This window comes from Pleurodeles waltl, chromosome 12 (genome assembly GCF_031143425.1).
Source record: "Pleurodeles waltl isolate 20211129_DDA chromosome 12, aPleWal1.hap1.20221129, whole genome shotgun sequence".
Lineage (NCBI taxonomy): Eukaryota > Metazoa > Chordata > Amphibia > Caudata > Salamandridae > Pleurodeles > Pleurodeles waltl.
Genome location: NC_090451.1, coordinates 706201937 through 706228689, shown reverse-complemented (window position 1 = coordinate 706228689; position 26753 = coordinate 706201937). Strand labels below are relative to the sequence as shown.

Genomic DNA, 26753 nt, shown 5'->3' with positions numbered 1-26753 from the left:
CAAAAAAGACAAGAGTCTGAGACCTATATTAGATCTCCGAACATTAAATACCTACATCAAATCAGATCACTTTCACATGGTGACATTACAAGACGTAATCCCACTACTCAAACAACAAGACTACATGACAACACTAGACCTAAAGGATGCATATTTCCATATACCGATACATCCTTCACACAGAAAGTACTTAAGGTTTGTATTCCAAGGGATACATTACCATTCGGAATAACAACTGCGCCAAGAGTTTTTACAAAGTGCCTGGCAGTCGTAGCTGCACATATCAGAAGGCAGCAAATACATGTGTTCCCGTACCTAGACGATTGGTTAATCAAAACCAACATGCTAGAAAAGTGTTCACAACACACAAAGTATGTCATAGAAACCCTCCACAAACTAGGTTTCTCAATCAACTACACAAAGTCACACCTTATACCGTGTCAAACACAGCAATACTTAGGGGTGACAATCAACACAACAAAAGGGATTGCCACTCCAAGTCCACAAAGGGTTCAGGCATTTCACAATGTAATACAGGCCATGTATCCAAAACAAAAAATACAAGTCAAAATAGTGATGAAACTCCTAGGCATGATGTCCTCATGCATAGCCATTGCCCCAAACGCAGGGTTGCACATGCGGCCCTTACAACAGTGCCTAGCATCACAGTGGTCACAGGCACAGGGTCAACTTCTAGATCTGGTGTTGGTAGACCGCCAAACATACACCTCGCTTCAATGGTGGAACAGTATAAATTTAAACAAACTGCGGCCTTTCCAAGACCCAGTGCCACAATATGTAATAACGACAGATGCCTCCATGATAGGGTGGGGAGCACACCTCAATCAATACAGCATCCAAGGACAATGGGACACTCACCAAAAACAGTTTCACATAAATCACTTAGAACTATTGGCAGTATTTCTAGCGCTGTAAGCATTTCAACCCATAATAAGCCACAAACACATTCTTGTCAAAACAGACAACATGACAACGATGTATTACCTAAACAAACAGGGAGGGACACACTCAACACAGTTGTGTCTCCTGGCACAAAGAATATGGCATTGGGCGATTCACAACCACATTCACCTAATAGCACAATTTATTCCAGGAATTCAGAATCAGTTAGCAGACAATCTCTCTCGGGATCACCAACAGATCCACGAATGGGAGATTCACCCCCAAATACTCAATACTTACTTCCAGAGTTGGGGAACACCACAAATAGATCTATTTGCAACAAAGGAAAACGCAAAATGCCAAAACTTCGCATCCAGGTACCCACAAGATCAGTCTCAGGGCAATGCGTTATGGATGAGTTGGTCAGGGATATTTGCTTACGCTTTTCCCCCTCTCCCACTCCTTCCATATCTAGTAAACAAGTTGAGTCAAAACAAACTCAAACTCATACTAATAGCGCCAACATGGGCAAGACAACCTTGGTACACAACACTACTAGACCTTTCAGTAGTGCCTCATGTCAAACTACCAAACATACCAGATCTGTTAACGCAACACAAACAACAGATCAGACACCCAAATCCAGCATCGCTGAATTTAGCAATCTGGCTCCTGAAGTCCTAGAGTTCGGACACTTAGACCTTACACATGAATGTATGGAGGTCATAAAACAAGCTAGGAAACCTACCACTAGACATTGCTATGCAAATAAGTGGAAAAGATTTGTTTATTACTGCCATAATAATCAAATTCAACCCTTACACGCATCTGCCAAAGACATCGTAGGATACTTACTACATTTGCAAAAGTCAAAGCTAGCTTTTTCTTCCTTTAAGATACATCTTACAGCAATTTCAGCTTACATGCAAATTGCGCACTCAACTTCTCTATTTAGGATACCAGTCATAAAAGCATTTATGGAAGGTCTAAAGAGAATTATACCACCAAGAACACCACCAGTTCCTTCATGGAACCTCAACATTGTCTTAACACGACTCATGGGTCCACCTTTTGAGCCCATGCACTCTTGTGAAATGCTGTGTTAATTTTAATGCAGCCTATTGGCTAATAATGCTTTTGTCTTTTCATTGCAGTTTTTCTCTCTATAGAAGATTGCTAATGCATTTTATGATGCTCTTTTCTGCTTTACTGAAATGTTTTAACTCTGGTTGAAGTGTTTTTATTTAAGAAAAACTTAACAAAAATAGGGCATTTTTATCCTGTTTGTCAATGTAGACTGCATGGTTACATAGACACATGTATATTATTATCATATATATGTACTATAATTCTGAACACAATTTTATTCTTACATTTACATTGAATGTATATACATGTGTTTATATATGCTCTAGAAAATTCAGCACTTATGACTTTGATGAGGATTCTGCTGGAAGAGAACTAGGATTTACAGGTAAGTAACTTATCCATTCTTACCTATGAAGTTGCATCAGTGCCCTTGTTCTTATACAAGTCCTCATAATACCCACCAAGCCTGCCCTTACTTTGATATGGTAAGTGGATGGCTGATGTGAGCACTACTGGTTAGATGGGGGGATAATTTGTTAGACCATGGATGAACAGCATGATGCTTTCAGTATTCAATTTTTGCATGGTATTACTTTCCCCTTTCATTGGTTGCTTTTTAAATAAGGAAAATAATCTGACATATAATAATAGTTATAGGTTGGTGTAATTGCCTTCTTGTGACACACATCCTGAACACAGAGGTTAGATCCTTCTAAGGTTGGCTGCATAAACTTATCTTTGCTTGAATGGATTACAGCCTGGGGTGACTGACATCCAGAGAATTTGCTTGCTAGAGTGCTAGTGGACTTCCCTTTCATTGACCAGTAATTTTGAGAGATCAGTGGCTAGTGCAGTGGTGACTGTAGTAATAGACAGTTAAAGGCATTGTTAATGCACTTGGGTAGGAAACCTATAACATTTTTATTTAAGATACCTGCCAGGCTCTAACTTTAGGGTCTGTGGCTCTGTTTCACATAACTGGTTTCAACAGTCAGTGCTTTGTGATGGCGTTACAGTGCTATTTTTGTATGTCCTTCCTAAACCTTGCTTGTTTCCTGTATCCCACAGGCCTCGGCAGACTCCTTTGAAGAGCGGATTGTGGCTGTGTGCCAGAAGATGATATCACGCTCCTGCTGGCGGCCCTCCGAGAGGCTCGTTCATGACATCAGCTTCCGTGGCATGACGTTACTGCACCTTGCTGCTGCACAGGGATACTCTCGGCTGATAGAGACCCTCATCGAATGGAGGTAAACCTATATAGTGCACCTAGTGTTTATGGTATTTGAGAACAGAACAGGCTATGAGTATGTCAGAGGCAGTTTTGGAATGTTTTCCTGAAAGTTTTATGTTCAGTTCAATCCCTTACGGATAGGTGACATATTCTCCCCTGAACTTCATTTTGTTGGTGCATTCTACCCACCTCATTTGTCGCAATCAGACGTGAAATTTCACACTCTCAGTCAGTGAAGCCTATCAGTATAGGACTTTATTCAGCTCGAGGTTGCCAGTGATTAGCAAGCTTACTTAATTGGCCAGATTCACTATCTTATAGTTAAACTCAAACGTGATTCACAGGGTTACATTATTGTAAGAAAGGAATTTTCTGCATTTGATGGAATATGTCTTTTCTTTCCTCTGCATTGCCTTAAAGTTCTAATAAATTTGAACGTTTAAGCACCCCTTGGCCCCCCAAAAGTGCATTTGCTAGATGCATTGATTTATTTCCTGGGCCTTTGTGGTGTTTTGCAGAGGAAGTATTGATTAGTAATGGTTCTTTTAGAGGTTATTGTCAGCTATCCTCTGTTTAAGCGCTCTGGTGTCTGGGCAAGTAAACTCGTTGGAGGATTCATTTCAATTGATGACATTTTTTAATCAGTGAAGCAGATGTCAATTTCATCTGTAACTTGGGATAGTTCTGGGAAGGACAAAGAACATGAAGATTATCCCGTCCACTAGAACAGCCTGTGAAAGGATCAGCATTTTGAGTAGCCCAGCAAACTGTATCCTATGTGGATGCCAGTAGTTCTGCAGACATTTTGCTGGTCCCAAATAACAGACACATGTAACAAGCAAAACATACCAGAGAAAGAGATGAGGGTTTGAGCATCCAAGGTTCCCAATTACGGGGGCAATGCAGACCTTGAATGTGAGAGATGGGACTTTCCTTTTTACTCCAACAGTAATGAAAAAATGCTTTTACCTCTGTGACCACAATCAGCTGTGCTCAATGGCAAGTCCATTTTGAGGGGACATCTGTTTAAGGATGAGTGTGTGGGTCAGGTACACCGCCAAACAAGTAGTTCTTATGGTCTTCTGTTTTACAAATACTATATGAGAATGTCTATCCCTACAATAGGTAGATGTGATTAACTTGATAGTCTATCTGTTGCCACCATTCTTTGGCAATCTGTGTTGAACAATTCAAGTACATCAGACCACACTGTTTGACCTGCACTCAACATGCTCTACCTCAGGATGTCTTCTCCCACTTTTGGTCCTCACTTATCCTTTTCTTTTTCTGTTAATGCTATTGGTGGAAAAGGAATTTCTCTTCCAGGAGATCCTCATCAATAGCCATAAACATTTAATATTCCCGCCCTCGTGCGGGGACCCCGGAGCATACATAAAATACACACATATAAAAGTATGAAATATGCACGAAAAATATATATAGCATTTTTATGGTAGACAAATTTTCATACTAAACTCATATATACGTGTGTATAACAGCAATGCAGACTATATGCATAAACAGACTAAAATGCTTTATTTCTATGGAGTTTTTTTTTTTTTAAACAGACCTTTTCTGCTTCTTTCACTGGGCCCAGCTATGGGGCTTTGGAAAGTTTTTCTCTTATTGTAATTTTGAAAAGGACTGTTTAAAAAAAAAAAAAAACTCCCTAGAAATAAAGCATTTTAGCCTGTTTATGAATATAGTCTGCATTGCTGTTTTACACAAGTATATATCTACTATGAAAATTTGTCTACTAAAAATGCTATATATATATGTTCGATGCCATGTGTAGCTGCAGATACACATGCTTTGCACATCCCGCCATCTAGTGTTGGGCTCGGAGTGTTACAAGTTGTTTTTCTTCGAAGAAGTCTTTTCGAGTCACAAGATCGAGGGACTCCTCCCCTTTCGGCTCCATTGCGCATGGGCGTCGACTCCATCTTAGATTGTTTTTTTTCCGCCATCAGGTTCGGCCGTGTTCCTTTTCGCTCCGCGTTTCGGTTCGGAAAGATAGTTAGAATCTCAGAAAATTCGACGGTATTGTTTGCGTTCGGTATCGGGTTAGTTACAACAGATCGACACCTAATTTTGAAGAGCTCCGGGGGCCGTTCGGGGTTTTTTGATCCCCCGTCGGGGCCTGCTCGGCCTGACCACGTGTCTCTTCAAGGCTAATGGAACGGACCCCATTCCGCTTCTGCCCCAAATGTCACAACAAGTATCCTTATACAGATCAACATCTGGTCTGTAACTTGTGTTTGTCTCCAGAACACAAAGAAGATACTTGTGAAGCCTGTCGAGCGTTTCGGTCGAGGAAGACATTAAGAGACCGAAGAGCGAGAAGACCACAGATGGCGTCGGCGCCGACAGGACAAAAACACTTGGAGGAGGAAGAAGAAACCTTCTCCATTGAGGATTCAGACTCGGAAGAGGTCGATCCCGAACAGACGCCTAAAACCGTGAGTAAGACGTTGACACACAAAACTCACGGAAAGACCACTAAAGCCCAGTGGACGCCACTGCCAGCAGGCCATGGCTTAACCCGAAAAATAGGTGACCGATCATCGGCACCGAAAAAGGGCACGCATGTGTCGAAGACATCCGACTCCGGTCGAGATACCGGCACAGAGCAGACTCGACCCCGAGACAGCCGGTGAGAGCAAATTCGGCACCGAGAGGGCGGCACCGAAGCGAGTCGGCACCGAGAGACCAGAACGCCAAAAATTAAAAAAGTGTTGTCGGAGCCGAAAAAGACTGCCGAAAAAGTTTCCATTCCGAAACATTCGGCCTCGGAACCAAAAACAAGTTCCTACACAGAGGAACAGGGACTGTCCTCACAAATGCAAGGACATAGGTTCGGACAAGAACTAGAGTCAATGGAGCCAGACTACACTCAGAGAAGGCTCCACATCCAAAAGGACACAGGGAAGATAAGTACTCTTCCCCCAATTAGGATGAAAAGAAGACTTGCCTTTCAAGAAAAAGACTAGCAGCCACAGGCAAAGGTGACAAGACAAGTAACACCGCCACCATCTCCACCACGCTCAACGCACACATCACCGGTAGCCACACCACCACTGATGCAGTCCCCAACTCATACTGGAATGAGTCAGGATGATCCCGACGCATGGGATCTTTATGATGAGCCAATATCAGATAACAGCCCAGACTGTTATCCAGCGAGACCGTCGCCACCTGAGGACAGTACAGCCTACACACAGGTGGTGTCAAGAGCAGCGGCGTTTCATAATGTCACCCTGCATGTAGAGCCTATTGAGGATGACTTTTTATTTAACACACTATCCTCCACACATAGCCAATTCCAAAGTCTCCCTATGCTACCTGGAATGCTAAAACACTCCAAACAGGTGTTTCCGGAGCCTGTGAAGGGCAGGGCCATAACTCCAAGGGTGGAGAAGAAATACAAGCCACCGCCAACAGACCCTGTATACATCACGCAGCAATTAACACCAGACTCTGTGGTAGTAGGGGCAGCTCGCAAGAGAGCAAACTGACACACCTCGGGAGATGCACCACCTCCAGACAAGGAGAATCGCAAGTTCGACGCTGCGGGGAAAAGGGTTGCAGCACAAGCGGCCAACCAATGGCGCATTGCCAACTCACAGGCATTGCTGGCGAGATATGATAGGGCTCATTGGGACGAAATGCAACATTTCATTGAACACTTACCCAAAGAGTTCCAAAAAAGGGCACAACAGGTGGTGGAGGAAGGACAGAGTATCTCAAACAATCAGATACGCTCGGCAATGGATGCAGCAGATACAGCTGCTAGGACAGTAAATACAGCAGTGACCATAAGGAGACACGCATGGCTGCGTACATCAGGATTCAAGCCGGAAATACAAAAAGCTGTGCTGAATATGCCATTTAACGGACAGGAGTTGTTTGGGGCGGAGGTGGACACTGCTATCGAAAAACTTAAAAAGGACACTGATACGGCCAAAGCCATGGGCGCACTCTACTCCCCACAGAGCAGAGGCACATTTCGTAAAACACAATTTCGAGGGGGGTTTCGAGGACAAAGCACAGAACCCTCAACCTCACAAACAAGGCCCACTTATCAGAGCCAATATCAGCGGGGAAGTTTTCGGGGACAATTTAGAGGGGGCCAATTCCAAAAGAGTAGAGGAAAGTTCCAAAGTCCCAAAACTCCTCAAAACAAGCAGTGACTTCGACATCACAAATCCCCAACACATAACACCTGTGGGGGGGAGACTAACCAAGTTCTACAAACATTGGGAGGAAATAACAACAGACACTTGGGTCCTAGCAATTATCCAGCATGGTTATTGCATAGAATTTCTCAAATTCCCTCCAAATGTTCCACCGAAAACACACAATATGTCAAAACAACACATGGATCTTCTAAAACTAGAAATCCAAGCGTTGTTACAAAAAGATGCAATAGAACTGGTACCAATTCATCAGAGAGGAACAGGAGTTTACTCGCTGTACTTTCTCATACCCAAAAAGGACAAAACACTAAGACCTAGATTAGATCTCAGAACATTAAATACCTACATCAAATCAGATCACTTTTACATGGTGACATTACAGGACGTAATCCCATTGCTCAAACAACAAGACTACATGACAACACTAGACCTAAAGGATGCATACTTCCATATACCGATTCATCCTTCACACAGAAAGTACTTAAGGTTTGTATTCCAAGGGGTACATTACCAATTCAAAGTGTTGCCATTCGGGATAACAACTGCACCAAGAGTTTTTACAAAATGCCTGGCAGTAGTGGCTGCACATATCAGGAGGCAGCAAATACATGTGTTCCCGTACCTAGACGATTGGTTAATCAAAACCAACACGCAATACAATGTTCACAAAACACAAAGTATGTCATAGAAACCTTCCACAAACTAGGTTTCTCACTCAGCTACACAAAGTCACACCTTCAGCCGTGTCAGACACAGCAATACTTAGGGGCGACATTCAACACAACAAAAGGGATTGCCACTCCAAGTCCACAAAGGGTCCAGGCATTTCACAATGTAATACAGGCCATGTATCCAAAACCTAAGATACAAGTCAAGATGGTGATGAAACTACTAGGTATGATGTCCTCATGCATAGCCATTGTCCCAAATGCAAGGTTGCACATGCGGCCCTTACAACAGTGCCTAGCATCACAATGGTCACAGGCACAGGGTCAACTTCTAGATCTAGTGTTGATAAACCGCCAAACATACACCTCGCTTCAATGGTGGAACAATATAAATTTAAACCAAGGGCTGCCTTTCCAAGACCCAGTGCCTCAATACGTAATAACGACAGATGCCTCCATGATAGGGTGGAGAGCACACCTCAATCAACACAGCATCCAAGGACAATGGCACACTCAGCAGAGACAGTTTCACATAAATCACTTAGAACTACTGGCAGTATTTCTAGCGTTGAGGGCATTTCAACCCATAATAAGCCACAAACACATTCTTGTCAAAACAGACAACATGACAACGATGTATTATCTGAACAAACAGGGAGGAACACACTCAACACAGTTGTGTCTCCTGGCACAGAGAATATGGCATTGGGGGATTCACAACCACATTCATCTAATAGCACAGTTTATTCCAGGGATTCAGAATCAGTTAGCAGACAATCTCTCTCGGGATCACCAACAGATCCACGAATGAGAGATTCACCCCCAAATACTCAACACTTACTTCCAAAGATGGGGAACACCACAAATAGACCTATTTGCAACAAAAGAAAACGCAACATGCCAAAACTTCACATCCAGGTACCCACAAGATCAATCTCAGGGCAATGCGTTATGGATGAGCTGGTCAGGGATATTTGCATACGCTTTTCCCCCTCTCCCACTCCTTCCGTATCTAGTAAACAAATTGAGTCAAAACAAACTCAAACTCATACTAATAGCACCAACCTGGGCAAGACAACCTTGGTACACAACACTACTAGATCTCTCAGTAGTGCCTCATATCAAGCTTCTAAACAGACCAGATCTGTTAACTCAACACAAACAACAAATCAGGCATCCAAATCCAGCATCACTGAATCTATCAATTTGGCTCCTGAAGTCTTAGAATTCGGACATCTAGACCTTACACAGGAATGTATGGAGGTCATAAAACAAGCAAGGAAACCAACTACAAGACATTGCTATGCAAATAAGAGGAAAAGATTTGTTTATTATTGCCATAATAATCAAATTCAACCATTACACGCATCTGCTAAAGACATCGTGAGCTTCTTACTGCATTTACAAATGTCAAAGCTAGCTTTTTCATCCATTAAAATACATCTTACCGCAATTTCAGCTTATCTGCAAATTACGCACTCAACTTCATTATTTAGGATCCCAGTCATAAAAGCATTTATGGAGGGCCTAAAGAGAATTATTCCACCAAGAACGCCACCAGTTCCTTTGTGGAACCTTAACATTGTCTTAACACGACTCATGGGTCCACCTTTTGAACCCATGCACTCATGTGAAATACAATATTTAACATTGAAAGTAGCGTTTCTCATTGCCATCACATCTCTAAGAAGAGTAAGTGAAATACAGGCATTTACCATACAAGAACCCTTTATTCAGATACACAAGCATAAAGTAGTTTTACGAACTAACCCAAAGTTCTTACCAAAAGTCATATCACCGTTTCACTTAAATCAAACAGTAGATTATATTAAAGAACTGCGCCAGGGTTCCCCCATGTGGGTGGGACTATTCAGTGCTTATGACTTCTCAGGGAAATTACCCTACGAGAAAACAGGAGTTACAGGTAAGAAAATGTAGGAAAGTCACTCTTTCTCATAGTTACCCCCACTTTTTGCCTGTTGTCAGTGTGTTTAGACTGTTTTCACTGGGATCCTGCTAACCAGAACCCCACTGATTGTGCTCTCTCCTCTAAATTTGATTGCATTGGTACACTTTACACCTCACGATTGGCATACCGGTATACACCTGTAAGTCCCTAGTATATGGTACTTAGGTACCCAGGGCATTGGTACACTAGGGGTCCCCCTTGGGCTGCAGCATGTATTATGCCACTCATGAGAGCCTGTGCAAACTGTGACTGCAGGCCAGCCATTTGCAACCTCCGTCAAAAGGTGCATGCACCCTTTCACTTCTGGTCACTACACCAGGTCACTTTAAGCCACTCCTGTGGTAGGCCCTTCCAGCCCTAAGAGCAGGGTGCTGGTTTGTGTGTGTTTAGGCACCCCTGCAAGAGCAGAGGTGCCCCTACAAACTCCTGTTCCAATTCTCTTGACTTCGTAGATGCGAGGAAACCATTTTAGCTATGTACTGGCCGTAGGTCACTAGGTAAATCCAAACCTAGGCATGTTTGATATTAAACATGCCGGAATCATACCTCATTACTGATGCCAGTATTTCTGGCATGATTCCATGCACTCGGGAGCTCCTTAGAGGATCCCCCAGTATTGCTCCTACCAGTCTTCCATCGTCTGCGAGCAGCCCATGCTACTGCCGCACCTCAGACAGGGTTCTGCCCTCTTGCTGCTTGACCAGGTCAAGCAGGGGAAGGCAGAACAAAGGATTTCCTTTGGGAAAGTGTTGCAACTTACTCTCCTGTGGAAATAGGTGTTAGAAGACTGGCGAGAGTTAGCCTTCCCACACCACCGGCTTCCTATGAAGGGCACATTTGGTTCCCTCCTTGCATAATCCGGTTTGCACCAGTCCAGCAACCCCGGTCTCTTCTCTGACACAAAACTACCCAAAGAAAAAGGGAAGTGACCATTCCCCTGTCCATCACCACCCCAGGGGTGGTGCCCAGAGCTGTTCCAGGTGGCCACTTGATACTTCCATCTTGAAACCAAGATTGGCAAGGCCCCGGGAGAATCTGAGTGGTCAGGTTGGACAGGTGAAAACAGTGCCCGAGCCCCTTTTTGGGTTATTTTGGGACTCCCTTTTTGGGGGTCCCCAGATTCGTCATGTAAGACTCCACAAGGACTCACTCCTTTGCAACAACCTCTTGTGCTCCACGCCACCGGAGCCGCTGCTGGACTTCACAGGAACAGAACAAGACTTAAAAACCGAAACAACCTCACCCTGCAACATTGTTTCTGCAGCTACTGTCAGCACTTTGCAACATTTCAACGGCTGTGCATCCTCTGTGGTCGGCAAGATTTCAGCTGCACCAAAGAAGCAAGGAGAAATCTCCCTTGAAGTGAAGGAGTCACTGCCCTGCATCTGCAGGCACCCAAGGCAACAATGTCCGGCTGCTGAGATCTGCTGTCCTCTGGATCTGCGAAGATTCTCCAACACAGTTGGTAGTACTGAGGGGTCCTCCGGGACTCTTTTCCTTCTGTCTAACTTGGGAGATGAGGAGCTCTTGCCTCTTTCTCCTGGATGGAATCCCTGTGTACTGCGACTGTTGCAGCAACCAAGGCCTGTTGACTCCTGCTCCAAGGGATCTTCAGTCTCCAAATAGCCCCGGACCCCAGCACTCTACTTCTGCAAGGACAGTCTCCTCTCTGCTGCTCTAGCGACGTGGGACTCCTCTTCAAGTGCGCTGCCTGAACCTGACTGCGACTTACTGTGCCTGCTGCCAGTGGGTTGCTCGTGGGGGTTCTGACTGCTTCTGTTGGCTCTCCTGTCTTCCTAGGGTTAGCCCGGACTCCCCTCCACGGGCCGAGTCCCAGGACCTTGCTGGTCCTCTCCAGCCCTGCAAATCGTCTTCAGCTCCAACTTGCATTTGCTTGTGCTTGTTGATGGTCCTCCTGCCCACTGACCCTTCTGCAATCTCGCGATCGTCAAGGGACACCTCTTAGATGACTTCAGGGACTCCTTTGTAGCTCCTGCACTCTGCAGCTGGCCTTCAACCATCACCCTCATCCCGGATCTTCACCCACAGATGGGTGGACATTGCCTCCTGCCCCGCCTGGACACTCCTGCGTGGACTGGCCTCTGTTCCCTTTTTTTTTACAAGTCCACCTCTTCTGGAATTTACAATTGGGTTCCACCGGCCTGGTCCTGTTCTTGCATTGTTCCAGTTCTAAGGCCCCATGTTAGCCCATGGGATGACCAGTTAACTTAGCTCTGTTCTCCTGGTCGCCTGGGGTCCTCTAGATACTCACCTCTTGGGGGTCTGTGCTCTCCCAGCCCTTGGCTAACTACTCCATATCCTCTGGAGGGGGACACCTTCTCGTATTCCACTATTTTAGTATATGGTTTGGCACCCGTATAGTGCCCTTGCTATTTCTCGTTATTTCTGATGTTGCAATGCTAAATCCTAGTACTTGGCTGTGTATATTTTGTGTGTACTTACCTCTGGGGTGGTGGGAGCGGGGCAGTGTTACTTTAATGAAGTATAGTATTTTTGCAACACTGTGTGGTTCCTTCCCATGTGTGATACGTTACTCTGTGACTACTGTGGTATTGCAGGTGCACCTCCTACACCTCACCACAGCTACCACTAGAGAGCCCTGGCTTCCTAGACACTTATTAATAAGGGTTGCCTAGACCTAATATAATGAGCAACACCATATTTGTCAACTACACACAAGGCCAGCCTTCTACACTAACTATATCTTTCTTTCAATTTTTCAGTTCTTGTCTGTTTTTCCCAGCTCCTTGTGTTTCACGTCTCTTCCTCACTCCTCCTCTGCCCTCTTCTCCAGCTTTTCTGTATACCAACCACATTGACCCCGCTCTATGCTTTCCTTCCTCGACTCTGCTTCTCCAGCTCTCCTGTCTCCTTCCCTCTTTTGTTAAATCACATTTAGAGGCCTGACACTCATAATGCCTCATAATGCTGCTGTTGAGATATTTAAATTCAGGTGAGTAGGAAGGGCTGCTTCTCACATGAGGGTTGGACCAACAGCACCTCCTTTTAGTTTTAATTGTCACCAGTGATGAGTGACTCCTCCAGAAGCTTCCAGAAGTTCTTTCAAATAAATTGAATACAGTGAAAATGCAATTGGTATAATTAAAAATAAATCTATTCCGTCAAGGTTTCTTTCACAGTATGGAGCTTTATTTTTCTTCTTTTTCTTATACGTAGAAAGAAGGATTTTGCCAACACATATTTACTCTAAATAGTCATGCAAGCCAAGGGCTTTTTCAAGTCTAAAATAGAGGAGTCAAGGCAGATATACCGACTGTATTATATGTCTGATATAATAAATCTTAAAGGTGCTGAAGCCCCTTTGTAAGAAACACCACCACACTTGAATGTATGATTGTTTCAAAACTAAAGTAGGTGCTGCATGAACAGGATAAAGTCAGGGCAGAAAAGGAAAAGAGCCTTTGAGTGTTTGGCTGGAGTTTTGAAAAAAAAAGTATCCAATATTAAGAAGACCAAGAAAATGTAGACCCTAATAGAGGTGTCATAAATGAAATGAGATAAGAAAATGACCTTTCACTTGCAAAGTATAATCCCTCAAAATCACATAGGTAAACTGTAGTTTTATTCTTAACTTGTATGCGGAAATAGTCAGGTATATCTGTACATCTCTGGACACACATATGATATTAATCCTAATTAGGAGTTTTGCAGGCTATAGAAAAAGTCCCACCAAAGAGGTGTCAAAATGGGTAATTCATATATGCAGGTACATGAGTAATTAGTCACTCAGGTGCGTAAATAAACAAACATGAATTCCGACAAGTTATAATAGGTAATTCATACGTACATGGATAGTCAAACACTCAGAGAGTAATATGAGCACTGGAGTTAAAGATCATAAATTCCGGTGAGTAGGCAGGTAAATTGCGGTAAGTAATCATAGTTGAATTACGGTGTCCTGGTAATATGAGGATCAGATAAAAGATATGTGACATCGAGTAATTATCAGAGCGAAGGATGAAATATTGAATGACAATCAAAGAGGCTGGTCTCCAATATTAGATGCAGAAACAAAAGTATCAACATTTCTTTTTGGCCCCCCACCACATATTAATTTAAAAGTGCAAGTAACACGAGTCCTGGATGTTATTCGGAATTTCTGGAGCATGTTAGCTACATTGGTGTTGACTGTTGGGACATCTTACTCTGTGTTGGTAGTACCACATCAAGTGATGTTCAAAGAGGAGGAGGGATAATACTAAATATTGGAGGTAAAACAGATACTGCCAGCAAGTATTATTAGGGTCAAAGAACAGTGTCAGTTTGTAAATAAAGGTCCTACAGGTACTGAGTGCTACTCGGAGTTCTTAGTGCAAAATAAAATTAATAACTGTTACAAAATCTACTTATCCCAGAGAAGAGGCGGTTATATTTGAATCGTAGGGCCCATATTACAAACATGATCAAACGTGTGTGTAAGCCATGACCTTGCAACTAAATCAGTCACACACTCCAATGTTCATGTTTTAAACCAAATGGTCACAGGGAGAGCTCAGAATAAAAGCAAAATGTTTGCATTTACAAAATTCTTCCCCCTTATGTGATGGCTTGTGCACTTCTGCTGTTGCATTCCACCCTTACTTCCCCCTTGAGCTTCCCTGTTCCATTTGTTTCTCCTCTTCCTGTACCCAGCTTGTCTGCTCTCCCTGTCCTCTTATGCTCTTTCTGTTTCCTTCTCCTGATATGCAGTCTTTCCCTTTTTTTCTCCTTTATGCTTTCTCTTCCCTGGTCCGATTATCCTACTCTCTTCTCATCAATCTCACTCCTTTATCTTCTTCCCTTCCTGTTCTCCTCTTGACTTTCTACTTGTTTGTTTTCCTTCCCTGTCCGCTTCTGCTCCCTTTATTAGATCACTGTCTCTCTTCACTGTGCTCTCCCTTCTTCTGCTCTCTGCTGTTCCACTGGTTTCTTGTCCCACTGTCACCGGCTGTGTTTCCACTTCCTTCCTTAAGTTTTTTCAGAACCTTGAAGCAATAAAAGCATGTAAGTACATACACTTGTCTCTTAGCACCTCATGTATTCCTGTTGGGCAGTGGCGGCCTCCTCCTCCCATACTTTATTATGTCTTGCTGACCTGGCCAATTGTAAGCTGTCTGTCTAAGCAGTGCTTAAATGACTCATCCGTCGCTGTTAGCAAACTCATGTGCTTCGGCAAGGAGAGAGACTGTTTTAGAATTAGTTTTACATGGTTGAGAACATGATTTCCTCCATATCCAGTGCCAGACTGGGGTCCCTAAGCTATTTACAGCCAAAGCCTTCCAATCAATCGCTGGTGTAGAAAGCTGGCTTGTGTGGTGGGTTCCTAAGATACCTACACCTGATACCAGGTCCAGGTATCGCCCATTAGTGAAGTATAGGCAGTGTCTAGAAGTCAGGCTCTCTAGAGGCCGCTGTGTATGAGCAGCCAGGGGTTGTCTAGGAGACATGCAAAGCTCATGCAAAACCACTGTAGTCACACAGCACTTACACACATGAAAGAAAACGCTCAGTTGTACTAAGATAAAGGTACTTTATTTTTGGTCACACAGTACCATAAGTACTAGAAGGGCAACCCTCCAGTAGGAGATAAGTAATATATGTAGGAAGTTGCCTCTGTATATACTATTTCAAAGTAAGAAATAGTGTGCACAGAGTCCAAGGGTTCCCCTTAGAGGTAAGATAGTGGCAAAATTAGATAATTCTAATGCTCTATTTTGTGGTAGTATGGTCGAGCAGTAGGCTTATCAGAGGGTAGTGTTAAGCATTTGTTGTACACACACAGGCAATAAATGAGGAACACACACTCAAAGCCTTACTCCAGGCCAATAGGTTTTTAAATAGAAACATATTTTCTTAGTTTATTTTAAGAACCACCGGTTCAAGTTTTGAAGTAAATACATAAAATGCAAGGTACTCTACACAGGTAAGTTAGGAACTTTGAATAAAAGCAATATCATAAACAGTCTTTGTTAAAATGGCAATAAGCTATTTTAAAAGTGGACAGGGTGCAAAAATCAGTAGTGCCTGGAGGAGGTAAGTAAGGTTAGATTGTGAGGTAAGTTGACACATACAAGTCTCAGTTCCTGGGCATAGGCAGCCCACCGTTGGGGGTTCAAGGCAACCCCAAAGTTACCACACCAGCAGCTCAGGGACGGTCAGCTGCAGAGGTCAAAGAGGTGCCTAAAACACATAGGTGCCTATGGAGCGCAGGGGTGCTCAGGTTCCAGTCTGCCAGCAGGTAAGTACCTGCGTCCTCATGGGGCAGACCAGGGGGGTTTTGTAGAGCACTGGGGGGACACAAGTAGACACACAAAACACACCTTCAGCAGCGGCCGGGTGCAGTGTGCAAAGCAGGCATCGGGTTTTAGATAGGAAACAATGGAGGGACCGGGGGGGGGGGGGGTCACTCTAGCGGTGCAGGGGGGGCTTCTCGGGACAGCAGCCACCTGGGTTAGGCAGAGAGTCGCCTGGGGGTCACTCCTGCACTGAGGTTCGGTTCCTTCAGGTCCTGGGGGCTGCGGGTGCAGTGCTTGGTCCAGGCGATGGGTCCCTTGTTACAGGCAGTCGCGGTCAGGGGGAGCCTCTGGATTCTCTCTGCAGGCGTCGCTGTGAGGGTCTAGGGGGGTCGTGTCGGGCTACTCATGGGGTCGCAGTAGCCAGGGAGTCCTCCCTGTGGTGTTTGTTCTCTGGATCTCGAGCTGGGGGGGTCAGGTGCAGAGTGTGAAGTCTCACGCTTCCGGCGGGGAAAGAGTGAGTTCTTTAAAAGTTGCTTCTTTGTTGCAAAGAAGTTGCTGGTGTTGAGCAGAGCTGCTTGCTCACTGGAGTTTCTTGGTCCTTCAGTCCAGGGCAGTCCGCTGAGGCTTCAGAGATCGCTGGTCCCTGTCGGATGCGTCGCTGGTTGCAGGTTTTCAAGTCAGGAGACAGGCTGGTAGGGCTAGGGCCAAAGCAGTTGTTGTCTTCCGTCTTCTCTGCAGGGCTTGTAGGTCAGCAGTCCTTCTTGTTTCTTCAGGTTGCAGGAATCTGATTTCCTGGGTTCTGGGGTGCCCCTAAATACTAGATTTAGGGGTGTATTTAGGTCTGGGAGGGCAGTAGCCAATGGCTACTGTCCTGGAGGGTGGTTACACCTTCTTTGTGCCTCCTCCCGTGGGGAGGGGGGCACATCTCTAATCCTATTGGGGGGATCCTCCAAAACTAAGATGGAGGATTTCTAAAGGCAGGGGTCACCTCAGCTCAGGGCACCTTAGGGGCTGTCCTGACTGGTGGGTGACTCCTCCTTGTTTTCCTAATTATATCCTTCAGCCTTGCCGCCAAAAGTGGGGGCAGTGGCCGGAGGGGCGGGCATCTCCACTAGCTGGGATGCCCTGGGGTGCTGTAACAAAGGGGGCGAGCCTTTGAGGCTCACCGCCAGGTGTTACAGTTCCTGCATGGGGAGGTGTGAAGCACCTCCACCCAATGCAGGCTTTGTTCCTGGCCACAGAGTGACAAAGGCACTCTCCCCATGTGACCAGCAACTTGTCTGGTTTGTGGCAGGCTGGCATGAACTGGTCAGCCTACACTAGAAGTCGGATTGGTATTCAGGGGGCATCTCTAAGATGCCCTCTGGGTACATGTTACAATAAATTGCACACTGGCATCAGTGTGCATTTATTGTGCTTAGAAGTTTGATACCAAACTTCCCAGATTTCAGTGTAGCCATTATGGAACTGTGGAGTTTGTGTTTGACAAACTCCCAGACCATATACTCTTATGGCTACCCTGCACTTACAATGTCTAAGGTTTTGCTTAGACCCTGTAGGGGCATAGGCGGTGATTCTAACCGCGGCGGGCGGCGGTCGCCGCCCGCCATGCGGTTACCGCCAAATGACCGCACCGCGGTCACAAGACCGCGGCGGCGATTCTGGCTTTCCCGCTGTGCTGGCGGGCGACCGCCAAAAGGCCGCCCGCCAGCACAGCGGGAAAGACCCAGCAACGATGAAGCCGGCTCCGAATGGAGCCGGCGGAGTTGCTGGAGTGCGACAGGTGCAGTAGCACCCGTCGCGAATTTCAGTGTCTGCTAGGCAGACACTGAAATTCTTTTTGGGGCCCTCTTACGGGGGCCCCTGCAGTGCCCATGCCATTGGCATGGGCACTGCAGGGGCCCCCAGGGGCCCCGCGGCACCCCCTACCGCCATCCTGTTCCTGGCGGGAGACCCGCCAGGAACAGGATGGCGGTAGGGGGTGTCAGAATCCCCATGGCGGCGGAGCGAGATTCTCAAGGGCAGCGGAAAGTCGGCGGTACACCGCCGACTTTCCGTTTCTGGCCGCGGCTGAACCACCGCGGTCAGAATGCCCAGCGGTGCACCGCCAGCCTGTTGGCGGTGCTACCGCGGTCATTCGCCCTGGCGGTTTTTACCGCCAGGGTTAGAATGACCCCCATAGTGCTCATGCACATATGCCCTCACCTGTGATATAGTGCACCCTGCCTTAGGGCTGTAAGGCCTGCTACAGGGGTGACTTACCTATGCCACAGGCAGTGTGAGGTTGGCATGGCTCTCTGAGGGGAGTGCCATGTCGACTTAGTCATTTTCTCCCCACCAGCACACACAAGCGGTGAGGCGCAGTGTGCATGTGCTGAATGAGGGGTCCCCAGTGTGGCACAAGACATGCTGTAGCCCTTAGAGACCTTCCTTGGCATCCGGGCCCTTGGTACCAGGGGTACCAGTTACAAGGGGCATATCTGAGTGCCAGAGCTGTGCCAATTGTGGAAGCAAAAGTACAGTTCAGGGAAAGAACACTGGTGCTGGGGCCTGGTTAGCAGGGTCCCAGAACACTTTCAATCAAAACTTAGAATCAGCAAAGGCAAAACGTTATGGGGTAACCATGCCAAGGAGGCATTTCCTTACAATATACTAATTATATACACTAGTAAACAGTAATAGGCATAGAAAACGTTAGAAAACAGTGCAAATGCAGTTAAACAATAGTGACCATAGGGGAGCACAAACCATATTCTAAGATGATGGAATGCAAAGACAGGACCCCCACCTAGGTAAGTGGAATGTGTAGAGGGGAGCTGGGAGATCTAGAAAGCCACAGAGGTAAGTAACAAATTACACCCTCAGCAGCCAGGAAAGCAGGAGTAAATCACTGGAATTTCCCCACCCTCCCAAAAGTAAGGAAAAGAAGAAAAGAAGACACCCAGGCAAGACTGTAAGAAACCAGTGGTGGATTCCTGGAGAGGAGGACCAGTGGAGAAAGGGGACCAAGTCGAAGAGTCACAGTGGAGTCCACGAGGAGTAGGAGCTACTACCCACCCAGCTGCAGGAGTTGGTCGATGTGATCAGGGGGTCAGCACTGCAGGCCTGGAGCCGGAGAAGAGTTCCTGGGGGATGCGGATGACATCCCACGCTGGAAGGAGGATTGTAGTCAGTGCAGGAATTCCACCGACAAGCCTTAGCAAATGCAAATATCACGGTTGGCAGAAAGTGGTGCTGCCGGGGACCTGCAAGGCCCTGGAGGACACAGCCCAGGAGCAGAGTCAAAGGGGACCCTTGGCTACACAGAAAGCACACAGGAGTAGAGGCAGCACCCACAGGAGTCCCACAGGACGGGGACACATAAGTTGCAGAAGGACCCCACGCAGCATGCAGAAGAAGGCTCCCACACCACTGGAGGGCTGTGCGTCGCAGGAAGGAGTGCTGAGGGCTGGAGCGAAACGTAGCCTGAAGTTCCCTTAGAGGAGATGCAAGAGACTCTTTGCACTGTGTTACTGTCCTGCGTGGGAAGTCAAGGCCTTACCTCCACCAAAGTCTGACAGCTGGCAGAGAGGACCAAGAGGACTACTCCGGACTACTCCGGACCACCACCTGTGATGCAGGATCCACACACCTCAGGATGAGAGGAGATCCACTCAGCCGGTCGTCGTTGCAGTAGGTGCCTGCGGATGCAGGGGAGAGACTCCTTCACTCCAAGGGAGATTCCTTCTTCCTTCTCGTGCAGACTGAAGACTTGTGGCCCTCAGGGGATGCACAGCCAGGAAAATGTTGCAGAAGCTGGAAGGAGCTGTGAAAACAATGTTGCAGAAAGAGTCTTCTTCGTGGGTGCAGATTGTCGGTTCCTGGAGGGTCCCGTCACTGTTCCAGTGACTAGAAGTCAATGTAGCTTTGCAGAGGTCCAGTGACTAGAAGTCAATGTAGCTTTGCAGAGGAGTCCTGCTGGAATCGTACAAGCTGAATCTAAGGACCCACCTAAGAGAGAGCCCTAAATATCCCTGAAAGGGGGATTGGTCACCTAGCCAGGTGACTGCCTATCAGGAGGGGACTCTGATGTCACCTGCCTGGCCACTCAGATGCTCCCAGAGGTCCCTGCCAACCTTGGTTTCAAGATGGCAGAACCCAGAGACACTCTGGAGGAGCTCTGGGCACCACCCCTGGGGGTGGTGATGGACATGGGAGTGGTCACTCCCCATCCCATTGTCCAGTTTTGTGCCACAGCAGGGCCTAGGGGTCCCTGAACTGGTGTAGACTGGTTTATGCACAGAGGGCACAAAATATGCCCTTCAAAGCATACCAGTGGCTTGGGGAGGCCACTCCTCCCAAGCCATGTAACAACTATTTCCAAAGGGAGAGGGTGTTATCCCAAATGAAATTCTTTGTTCTGCCTTCCTGGGGATTGAGCTGTTCAAGCAGCAGGAGGGCAGAAACCTGTCTGAGGGATGGCAGCAGCTTGGGCTGCCTAGAAAACCCTGGAAGACTGGAAGGAGCCCCAGGGTGCATAGAATCATACTTTCAATACTGGCAACAGTATTGGGGTATGATTCTGATATGTTAGATACTAAACATGTCTAAGTTCGGAGTTACCGTTATGTAGCTGGATATAGGTAGTGACCTATGTCCAGTACACATATAAAATGGCATCCCGCACTCACAAAGTCCATGAAAATGGCACTGGAGTTCGTGGGGGCACCTCTGCTAGTTCACGGGTGCAGTCACACACAGGTACTTGAACCCTGCCCCCTGGGCCAAAAGGGCCTGCTATATGGGTGACTTATAGTGACCTGGTGCAGTGACCTATGGTGAAAAAGGGTGCATGAACCCTTTCACACAGGCTGCAATGGCCGGCCTTCAGAAAGGTTGGTATGGCCTCCCTAAGGATGACATAATACATGCTGCAGCCCTTGGGGATCCCCTGGTGCCCAAATGCCCTGGGTACCTAGGTACCCTATACTAGGGACTTACATCGGGGCACCAGTGTGCCAAATGTGGGGTGTAAAAACTAAGTTAGAAGGGAGAGAGCATAATCACTGGGGTCCTGGTTAGCAGAATCCCAGTGAACACAACACACTGGCAAACAGGCAAAAAGTGGGGGTAACAATGCTAAAAAGAGGCAACTTTCCGTGTCTGACCTGACAAAACCCTGTACTCTGAGGTTTTGTTTTGTGAAGTAAGCCAACCAGTGACTGCAAAATGGGCAATTGTTTAGTTTATTGATGGGAGTAGCAGGACTTGCCGTTTTGAAATCCAAGATGGCTCCTGTTTCTTACTAAAGATTCTTTATGTGATGTTTAAGGCTACATAATTGTGTAATTTGGCCCTAAAGAGAGAGCTGGTTGTTGAAGAAATTTAATGCGGCCACAAGGCCATGCGATTGTGGGTGCATAAGCCTTTTGTATATTGTCATAACTGAAGATTAGTTTGGAAAACAATTCATTTGCTTTCTGTGGGTAGATATTTTCTTTGAACTCTTTCAGTATAGGTGGATGTTTACTGTATATATAATGACTGCAAAGCTGTTCTAGGGTACTAAACCTAGAAGCATTTATAAGTACATATTATATGATTTCCTCTTTATTTTAGATTTAGTAGAAATTTTAACCTGGTAACTCTTTGTTTCATACAGGAGCATCAACGCGGAGAGCCTGGATCTAGAGCAAGAGGCCGACCCCCTCAATGTCGACCACTTCTCTTGCACTCCTCTGGTAAGTCCATCTACCTTCTTTCATGAAAGACTCCTCTACCTCTAAAATAGGTCATTAACAACTTGTGTAAAGAAAAACATTAATAGTCCTTAAACTGTGAAATTGTGGCTCTAACTGAAGCAGTACACGTTTTAAGTGTCTTTTTGTTTTTGCTTTGATCTATATTCTACATATTATAGACGTTTTAGAGCTGTGAAACGTTGACATTTGTGTGTTTGTTTTCTGTGTTTAACCTTTTTTCCTTTAGTATTTTCTTGTAGCATTCCCAGTGCTTCCTGAAATATCCTTTAACTCACCAGAGAAAAATCGATGTAGCACCTTTTTTCCCTGTAGTTCTAGAAATGTTATTGCACTGTTGTGAGAAACTGCTGATGAGTCGTCAAGAAACATCCAGCACACATATATAGATATCACTTAATGAAGGACCATTAACGAGATCGAAATATGTAAGCGACTTCCCCACCACAGTTAACCGTGTTCTGTCTGCCTTAGATAGCCGCAGGGAGTACCACAGGTAAAAAAAAAAAAAAAAATTGTCATGGGGGGGGGGAGTGAAGGGGCCAGAGGCTGGAATTTACAGAGTATGGACTCGCCAATCCAGTTTGCATTGTGATGCCATGTAAAAGTGGTTTGTGAGAGCTGTGTAGTTGTGCTCAACAGGATTGTGCTATTGTTAAGGTCACATGTCACGATGAATAATTTCCTTTTATCTGATGAGTATCCAGAAAGAAGCTTAATGGAGAAAAACCTGAAAACATTCTATACCAGTAGGGAAAAACACCCCTTGGTTACTCGTGTCAGCGAGACTGTAGGCTCACCAACGTGAAGACCTTTTTTCACTGTGTGGACGGTCTATGGCGAGCCCTGTTGCTTCCGTTTTGGCTATTTACTCTCCTTCTGAAGGTTTAATAAGATGGTTTCTAGCAACATTGAGCTGTTTTCTTAATTTCCTTCTACTTCTTGCACTCATCTTGTCTCAGCATCAACAAGATGCTTTGTTGCTTTAAAACCTACACCTTTCATTTCAATTCTTTTTGACGCCATTCCCCTGCTTTTTTTCTTTGACTTCCTGGTTTTCCTCAGGGAAAAATGTTGGGAGCTTTGGATGGTCTTATAATGCTCTCATGTCTAAAATGTTAAGGTAAGTGAGGGTCCCTCTCAAATGGTCTGGAAGCAAAGACTGTCTTCTCTGGCCCTCTGGTCCTTTAAGCAGTGACCTGCTGCCCTCTACTTTTCTGTCACATCTTTCCATACATGTGAGGGCGGTGCACCTTCCAGAACCATGGAAGCGTTTTTTAAACCACCTTCTGTATGTTGCCTAAGGACGACATGTTGCTCCGTGACCAGTGCTTCGAAGAGTGCACACCACAGTCTTTTCAAATATAATAATAACAAAACCCTTGTCAAGATTGTAGGAAGCTGCCTGGTGTGTGGTAAGCACCTATGGGGTTATCACCTTATACCATGTCCAGGTAACCAATATTAGTGAAGCATAGACAAGTGTCTAGGAAGCCAGGCTTTCTAGAGGTAGCTGTTGATGAGCAGCCAAGACTCATCTAGGAGACATGAAAAGGCTATGCAATATCACTGTAGTCACACACCACTCACACACCTGAAAGAACCACACACTATTACAAAAATAAAGAGACTTTATTATAGTAACACAAATACTAAAATACTGAATAGGCAATCCTCAAATAGGAGTACACACTATTATGTGCACATTAGAAGTCAGTAATTAATGTAGAAAGCAATAGCAAATAGTAAAAACAATAGCAAATAGTGAAGGCCCCCTGGGGGGGAGACTAAACCATATACTGAGTAAGTGGAATGTGAAAGACAGTCCCCCACTCAAGAATGTGGAATCGTCAGAGAGGAGCTAGAGGAACTAGGAACTCCAAAAGGTAGGTACGAGGGTGCCCCCCAGCGACCAGGAGAGAAGAGGTAAGTACCTGGTTTTTCCCCAAACCCACAGAAGGACTTTGGAATAGGACTGTGCAAGATCCAGACAAGACTAGAAGAAGCCAAAGGTGGATCCCAACAAAAGAGGGCCAGCAGAAGAAGGGTACCAGGTCCAGTTCGCGTTGGAGTGTCTTATTGTGGCAGGTGCCACTACCCACCCTGTTATGGATGCAGGACCAGGTCGATGGTGGATGAAGAAAGTCAGCAGTGCAGCACAGGAGCAGAAGAGGAGTTCCGTAAGTGATGCAAGTGATGTCTCACATTGGCAGTCGTGATGCGGTTGGTCAGTGGTGCTTGAAAACCACAAACAAGCCTTGGCAAATACAAGCGTTGGAGAAGACTGTTTTGCAAGGCTGAAAAGGACCAGCAACGCCCAAGGGACTCGACCCAAGGAGGGGAATCTGAGGTGACCCACAGCAGCTAGGAAAGTCACAAGAAGAGAAGGCAGCCCTCAGAGGCAGTAGGCACAGGAGTTGCAGTGAGGCCCACCCAGCACACTTAAAGATGAGTCCCACTACGCCCTTAGGGGCAGGCAGGAGACTGTATGTTGAAGGAATAGTGATGGAGGCCAGGCCTACATGGAACCTGAAGATCCCTTAGAGGAGGAATAAACAAGCCTTGGTAGCTGCAAGATTTGCGGTGCACAGGGGTAATGTCCGGCAAGGAGAGGCAAGAGCTTACTGTCTCCAAAGTTGGACAGCTGGTAGAGAGGACCAAGGGGACCACCCTAGACCACCTCCTGTGATGCAGAATCCATGCAGTTTTGGAGGAGAGAGGACCCACCCAGCCCGTCGTCGTTGCAGTTGGTGCCTGCAGTTGCAGGGGAGTGACTCCTTCACTCCAAGGGATATTCCTTCTTACTTTTTGTGCAGGCTGAAGACTCGTCGCCCTTAGAGGATGCACAGCCAGGGAAGTGTTGCAGTTGCTGGAAGGAGTCGGAGAAACAATGTTGCAGAGGGGATCCATCGCTGGAGTTGCTGATTGTCGGTTCCTGGAGGGTCCGGTTGCAATGTTGGTGGCTAGAAGATGAAGTAAAAGATGCAGAGGAGTCCTGCTGGAATCTTGCACGTCGAATATGAAGACCCACCCGGGAGTGAGACCCAAATAGCCCAGAAGGGGGATTGGTCACCTAGCAGGGTGACCGCCTATCAGGAGGGGTCTTTGACCTCACCTGCCTGACCTGGCCATTCATATGCTGCCAGGGGCATCTACCCACTTTGGATTGAAGATGGGAGAATCAAATGGCCACCTGGGGGAGCTCTGGGCACCACCCCTGGGGTGGTGATGGACAGCGGTCCCTGGACTGGTGCAAATCTGTTAATAGAAGGAGGGCACCCAAGTGTACCCTTCAAAGCATACTGGTGGCTTGAGGAGGCTACCTCTCCCAAGCTATGTAAAACCTATTTCAAAGGGAGCGGGTGTTACCTTCCTTTCCCATAGGAAATCATTTGTTATTCCTTCCTCTGCCTCAGCTGGAAAAGCAGCAGTAGGGCAGAATCCTGTCTGAGGGGTGGCAGCAGGGCGGGGTGCCCGGAAAACCCAAGAAGACTGGTAAGAGCAGTGCTGGGGGACCTCTAATGAGTAAAGGAGTAGAGGTGTACCCCTGTATGTCCCCAATATATGGTACTTAGGTACCCAGATATTGGTACCCCAGGGGTCCCCCTTAGGCTGCCACTTGTATTATGCCACGCATGGGATCCGATGCAAACATTGACTGGAGACCTGCCGCTTGCAGCCTGCGTGAAAAGGTGTATACATCCTTTCACTGCTGGTCACTACACCAGGTCACTGTAAGTCACCCCTATGGTAGGCCCTTATAGCCCTAAGGGCAGGGTGCAGGTCTCTGTCTTTGTGGCCACCCCGCAAGAGCAGAGGTGCCCCTACGAACTCCAGCTCCATCACACTGCATTTTGTGCGGGGGAAGCCATTTTACCCATGTACTCGACACATGTCCCTACCTATGTTCAGCTACATGATGATTACTCCGAACCTGGGCATGTTTGGTATCAAACATGTGGCATCATACCCCTATACTGATGGCAGTATTGGTGGCATGATTCCAAGCACTCTGTGGGCTCCTTAGAGGACCCCCCAGTGTTGCTCCTACCAGTATTCCAGGGTCAGTGAGCAGCTCGCGCTGCTGCAGACCCTCAGACAGGATTGTGCCCTCCTTTTGCTTGACCAGCTTAAGCAGGGGAAGGCAGAACAAATGATTTCTTGTGGGAGAGGGTTGCAACCTCTAATCCCTTGGACATAGGTGTAACAAGGCTGGGTAGGGTAGCCTCCCCACACCACCGGCTTGCTTTGAAGGGCACATTTGGTGCCCTCCTTCCATAATCTGGTTTGCACCAGTCGAGGGAGCCCCAGTCCCTGCTCTGGTGCGAAACTACACAAAGGAAAGGGGAGTGACCACTCCCTTGTCCATCACCACCCCAGGGGAAGTGCCCAGAACTCCACCAAGTGGCCACTTAATTCTGCCATCTTGAAACCTAAATAGGCAGAGGTCCCTGGGAGCACCTGAGTGGTCAGGTCAGGGAGGGGACATCAGTGACCCCCTCTGCAAGGCAGTCACCTTGCAAAGTGACCAATCCCCTTTTGGGCTACTTAGAGACTCCCTTGTTGATGGGTCCCCAGATTCGGTGTGCAACACTCCACCAGGACTTGTCTACAGCAACCTCTACTGCTCCTGGCCACCGGAACCACTGCTCGACTTCACAGGAACCAATCAAGACTGCAACACAGAGGCGACCTCGGCCTG

At 46.5% G+C, this 26753-nt stretch overlaps 1 protein-coding gene across 9 annotated transcripts in view; it reads left to right on the top strand.

Annotated features, from left to right (window-relative positions):
* The window catches only part of LOC138266928 (calmodulin-binding transcription activator 2-like), an 863356-nt gene that overhangs the window by 625446 nt on the left and 211157 nt on the right, over nt 1-26753 (top strand). For all 9 annotated transcript variants that reach the window (XM_069215705.1, XM_069215704.1, XM_069215702.1 and 6 more), the window contains 2 exons: nt 3061-3239; nt 21955-22033. In XM_069215705.1, coding sequence (XP_069071806.1) covers nt 3061-3239; nt 21955-22033 — 258 coding nt within the window. The remainder of the gene's footprint in view (nt 1-3060; nt 3240-21954; nt 22034-26753) is intronic.